Below are 6,000 nucleotides of genomic sequence, written 5' to 3' on the forward strand. Positions count from 1 at the left end.
AGATAAATAAGTAGTAAATCAAAAACCCTCTAGTCATCTTCATCTTCATCTTCATCTTCATCTTCATCTTCATCTTTTATGTTTGCATGAGCTTTTATTGCTTTTGGTATAGGAGTCTTAACAGAGTCATAGTTCCATCCCTTCCTGATAAACAGTTTCTCGAGGATGTCTGGCATACAGTAGCCTTTGCTCACAATGAAATCCTTAAAGGCAATTGTCCCATAAAGATCGTCAATAATTTCTGTTTGAGGAGTACGGGATCCTTTACTTTCATGTAAGATCTTGGGGTCAATTAATGGTTCATCATTTACTAGCTTTCTCCACAACTTGGGCTTCAGGTACCATGCCCCATACCTCATCTTCACCCAGTTGGGTTTATAAGAATTCTTGAATTTGTGGAGTTTCCTCTCAAAGTCTAGTTCCTGTATGGAGAATCTTATCTCCTTCAATTTGTTTAGCCTGGTGCAATACTTGAGGTCAGAAGGAAGTAGATTTATTTTCTTGATGTGGTAGTCATTGTAGGTTGGTCTGCACTCGTAGTCAACATCAACCTGTTGCATCATGAACTCTTCATCAATGCCCAAGTCTCCAAATGTAGCAACCCATTTGCAGAAGTCGCTGATTCCTTTTGGTATGTGCCTATGACTCTGAGAATCTGGCAAATCTTTTTTACTCAATATGTCTTCTTTGTGAATCAAATTATTTCTATTTGACCCTGGAATCTTGGGGGGTTCCAGGAAGCTTTGTTTACTAAGGCATTTGACAACCTTGGGGAGTTCCTTGGTTCTTTTGCCCTGGTCCTCACAGTAAGCCCATGTGTCTTGCAGCTTCCTGTCAGGATCCAGCACTTCCAGCACTTTTGATAAGATGTCTGCAGGGAGATCTTCTTGCAGAGTCGGGTACTGAGCCAAGGGATGCTGGGTCAGGCTGGCTTCGACATCCTCTACAAATGCCTTGCGTGCCAGTTGAGTCCCTGAGAGTGTGGAAAACAGACCTATGTCCTTGGACAGCTTTTTGCGACTCTTTGTGGGTGCAGGCTGGGGAACTCTGTGAGAAATCGTTGGGAGAAAGGCCTCCTTGGGGCCCCGAGTGATCAGATCTTCACACGAGGGACAGCCTTTCCTGAAGTCATCCAGTCCTTCTTTGACAAATACCCACCGCCGGCTATCCAGTGAAGTGGGGAACTTCAGAAGCTTCTTCTTGTGCTTTGCGAAACACCTAGAAGGCAGATGGTCATTGTACCAGGGCCTGCAGGTCATGCCCAGGGGCAGTGGCTCCAACACCCATGGCCGGAACCGCCACTTGTGTTCCGCCATGGTACCTGGCTCCGGAACCACCCACCGCCCAAGCGAGCCTCAGCGCTGTGTTTACCCAAGACTACCGGGGTTGCTAGGAGACTCCCAACGAGGATTCTCCTGGAGGGGCAGCGACCAAGAGCTCCACCCCCCATTTTGTGGTCCCTTGTAGGGACATAATGCACTCTTTATCCACTCGCATTTAATGGCCATTTGAGTTGTTTCCCAATTGGAATGATTTCAGAGAATGCTTCTAGGAACATTTGTATCCACATCCTTGTGTGCACATACGCGTTCTTTTTTCCTGGGTAAATTTTAGCTGGAGTCCAATGGTGGGATCATGAGAGGTGTGTTTAACATTTTTAACCAACCACCAAATGTTTCCCAAATGAGTGTACTATTTTCTTTAATTTACAGATAAAACTATATGTCTTTATCAAGTATAACATGAGTTTCTGAAATACACACACACACACACACACACACACACACACAATGGAATAACCAAATCTAGTTAATCAACATATGCATTACCTCACACAGTTGTCATTTTGCATTGAAAACAGCATTTTTTCAAAAATAGTATACAAGGGTCACCATCTTATACAATAGATCTCTTGGATTTTTCCTTCTACTTACCTAAAATTTTGTATCCTTTGACCATGTGGTTGTACTATTTTGTATTCCTTCTAGCAGTGTATAACAATTTCAATTCCTCCTCAGCCTCCCAACATTTGTTATGGTTAGTCATTTTAACTTTGACTATTTTATTTTATTCTATTTATTTATTTATTTATTTATTGCAGTGCTGGGGATCAAACCCAGGGTCTTGTGCTTGCGAGGCAAACACTCTATCAGCTGAGCTATCTCCCCAGCCAACTTTGACTATTTTAATAGGCATATAGTCCTATCTGCATTGTGGTTTTAATTTGCATTTGTTCTAATTCTGTTTTTTACAAAGTTGATTATTTGTTTGGAATCTGCTATATCCTTTAAATTTCTATGGGAATTTAAAAAAATCACTTAGTGAATATCTACCCAAAAAAGCCTTTTTGGGTTTAATGAGGGTTATGTGGACTCTGCAGATTAATTTGAAGATAAATAATAATAATATTGAGTTTTCTGAATCATAAAATTTGTTTATTCTTTTGTTTATCATAAATCATAGAGCTCACTTGTCTTCCATATCTAAGGGACCAGTCTCTCCTACATTATGTCTAGTTTCTTGCAAACTATTATCTTAATAAATCTGTCCTGATTTAGTTGTTGTCTCAGAAAAAAAAAATCTGGTCCATTTTAGTTTATCTTGTTCTGTATTGACCTGTCGCCATCAATCACATGAAGCGGCCTTCTCCAAGTATCAAATTCCTCATTTCATTATTACTGACATGATTTGAAAGTGCAGATCATACCCAATTTACTGAAACCAACTTCTTCTTTAGATTATATTATTCTATATTGTTTTATTCTCCTAAAGCTCATGACAGATATTGTCTTTTAAATCTACAAAATGAATAGCAAATTCCTTATCATACCATACTAGGCTTTTATGAATATGATCCAGCATAACACCACTCATTAGGTAGTTAGCTATGAGTAGGTGGGAAGAGCGATAATAAGGAGAAACAACATATAGGGAGAATATCAAACACGTACATGAGGGACAAGTCCATAGGTCACAGGACTTGGTTAAACAGGAAACTTTAAAAAATAGACAAACCTCTGGTCACTTATAATCCACAAAATAAACAGGAACTGATAAGTCAAACCAATCCTGGCCATAGTTCATCATAACCCCTGAAAGGAACTATTATTTCAAAAACATGTCAAAGCCATCTTCTGTGACCTGGTCATTATGATCCTCACAAAAAAATTTGCTGAGGGCCATACAAAATGACAAACAAATGACAATAAATAACTTGTCAATCAAAGGAAGTACGATAAAACAAGATAAGAACAAAGAAACCCAGACCCCATAAAAACTCTATAACAGCCACACCATTCTCTTTGGAGATGGTACACTCAGTGCCTATCCTGTGTGTACTTCCACTTTGATTCCTCTAATAAACTTGCTTGCTTTCTGTGCATCTTGCTTGAAATCCTTCCAGTAAGAATATTAGAACCAATCACTGTAGAACCCCATGGTCACTTCAGCTCCACAGGAGCCCTCTACAACATTCTTCTGGCATAAAAAAACCTCTCTAGCACAGAAAATACTGACTAACTATCATTTCTCACACGTGGCCTGAACTTGTATCTTTTTAAAAATTAATTTGTTCATTTATTATTTTATTCATCACACATTTGTTAAGTTCCTATTTTGTGCCAGAGTGTGGGCTGTGTCTTCAAACTATTCCAATTAAAGATACAATTATCTTGTTTCTTGGCCAGAAAAAGAAATATAATTTACATTGTATTGGCCTCAGAATGAAATTCATACTATTTTCTTTGCCAGAGAGAATCAGTCTTTGCATATTAATTATTTCAAAAGTTTTGTTCAAACTTCATTTTTGAGGCAAACCTTTTCTGAGTGAGTATTGAGTAGTAAGGATTAAGATTGTAATTGAATGAAATAGAATTAAGTGGATCAATACAACTAGAGTGAATTAAGAGGGATGTTGGAAGCTAAAGTATGAGGCCAGGAAATAAAATTCCAAGTGACTAGGAAAATAGGAATTTGGGGGTTGGACATGTAGCTAAGCAGTCGAGTGCTTGCCAAGCTCCTGTATAAGGCCCTGGGTTTAATCCCCAGCACAGGAAAAAAAAAAAAAAAGAGAGAGAGAGAGAGAGAAACTTCGTCTAGATCTAAAGATTATTGCCTATGACTTTCTTGTTCAATTTACTGAAATACAAATCACTAGCAGAAATCTCCACATAGGGATAGGGACAAAGTGGCATTTCCAGATTAAAAACAAAGGCAGTATTTCCTAACATTAGTGACCAATAATAATTTTCAAAAAAGGCTTTGGATATTCAAAGTTCAATCTTCCAACATTGTCATATGACATTTTATTTTCCATATAGGGAAAGATATAGTTGCAACAGAAATCATACATATCTGTTTTGCAATTAATGAGTGAAATGTAATGAATAAGCATCATGCATTCTAAGTAAAAAGCTCACTTCCTCTATCAAGGAGATTACATTATTGTATGAGAATCAGCATCCTCAAATTATCTGTCCTATTCCAACCAGAGAAATGATGATCATGAGATATGGCTATTAGGGAAAGCCTGCTGAGGGTATTTAACATCTCCCAAAGCTATATCTCTGAAAAGTGATCAGTATAGGATGCCAACAGGTTGCTCAACTGCTCCACACTATATTTCTTCAAATAATAGGGAGTGTGTGGTTGCATCTGTCTTAAAGGTCATTGTTACCATAGACATTGCTTCTATACAGCAACACATAGTAAAAGCACTTTATAGCTTATAATCTACCAATGATTTTCAATATCAAATTTTCTCTTATACTGTCATTACTTTCCCCTTTAGTAATGACAGTATATTTAGTAATTACTTTCCCCTTTAGTTTTCATTTTTATTTTTCATTAACATGACATAGTTATTTCTCTATATTCTTGGTTTCTTTGTGTCGTTTTTCCCTCTTTTGAAATATCACAGATATTTGTATATAATTATGTTCCCAATTAATCATATGCTTTTTTAAGCTTTCCGAATTTGGTCTCCTTTTTAAGCTTACTCCACAAGTCATTCCAGGCCTGCAGCATTTTTGTTCATCTTCTCTGAATTGCAAATTCATCAGCTTTTGCCCTTAACTTTCACTGTGGAAACATGCAGTTCGTTCTTGTTGAAATATGAAGAAAGCTCTTATTTTAGAGCTGGGTGTGGTGGTGCATGCTTGCAATCCCAGCAACTCAGGAGACCGAACCTGGAGTATCACAGCAAGTTCAAGGCCAGACTTAGTGAGACTCTGTCTCAAAATAAAAAAATAAAAAGCGCTGGGAATGTAGCTCAGGGTTAAAGTATTTTTGAGTTGAATCCTCAGTACCTCCAAAAGAAAGAAAGAAAAAAAAAAAAAAAAAAACCAAGAATTAAATAACTGAAACTCAGCTTTGAGCTATCATGAGAGGTAAAAATAATTTCCTACAATAATCCAATATTTGATATAGGGGAAATATCCAAGAATAAATGTCATTCCTGATTTTTCAAAGGGAAAAATATCACATATTCATTCACATATATATTTGAAATCTGGTACACATTACTTTCCTTGTATTTGCTTAGATGTTTCATATGTTTCATCAGTAAAAAAAAAAAAATAACATAATATTCTTATGGCCTTTCTTCTTTCTAGTTTATCTCTTAAGCTCTTTCTACTGATATAGAAAACTCTTCTTTAAAAACAAATACAGCTTTACTGAGCTATAATGTACATATTATACAAGTCATTCTTTTAAAGGATACAAATCAGTGGTTCTTCGTGTATTCATAGAGTACACAATCATTGCCATAGCTGATTTTAAAACACTGTCATCAACCCCAAAAGAAACATCATAACACATTAATAGCCACTGTTCATCTATCCCATTGCCCACTGCTTTAACTGTTGGTAACCACTAATCTATTTTCTCTCTTGAAATTTGCCTATTCTGGACGTTTATTATTAATGGAATCATAGAATATGTGGTCTTTTTTTTTTACTGAATTCTTTAATTTATCATACTCTTTTCAACTTTTATCCA

The 6,000-nt window shown here is 36.7% G+C and overlaps 1 protein-coding gene across 1 annotated transcript; it reads right to left on the bottom strand.

Annotated features, from left to right (window-relative positions):
- Nucleotides 1-29: 29 nt before the first annotated feature.
- Nucleotides 30-1,316, bottom strand: LOC124971423 (protein FAM47E-like). The gene has a single exon (XM_047535205.1). The coding sequence runs from the start codon at nucleotides 1,314-1,316 to the stop codon at nucleotides 30-32; it is 1,287 nt and encodes a 428-aa protein (XP_047391161.1).
- Between the last annotated feature and the right edge of the window lie 4,684 nt (nucleotides 1,317-6,000).

The sequence above is a fragment of the Sciurus carolinensis genome, chromosome X (genome assembly GCF_902686445.1).
Source record: "Sciurus carolinensis chromosome X, mSciCar1.2, whole genome shotgun sequence".
Classification (NCBI taxonomy): domain Eukaryota; kingdom Metazoa; phylum Chordata; class Mammalia; order Rodentia; family Sciuridae; genus Sciurus; species Sciurus carolinensis.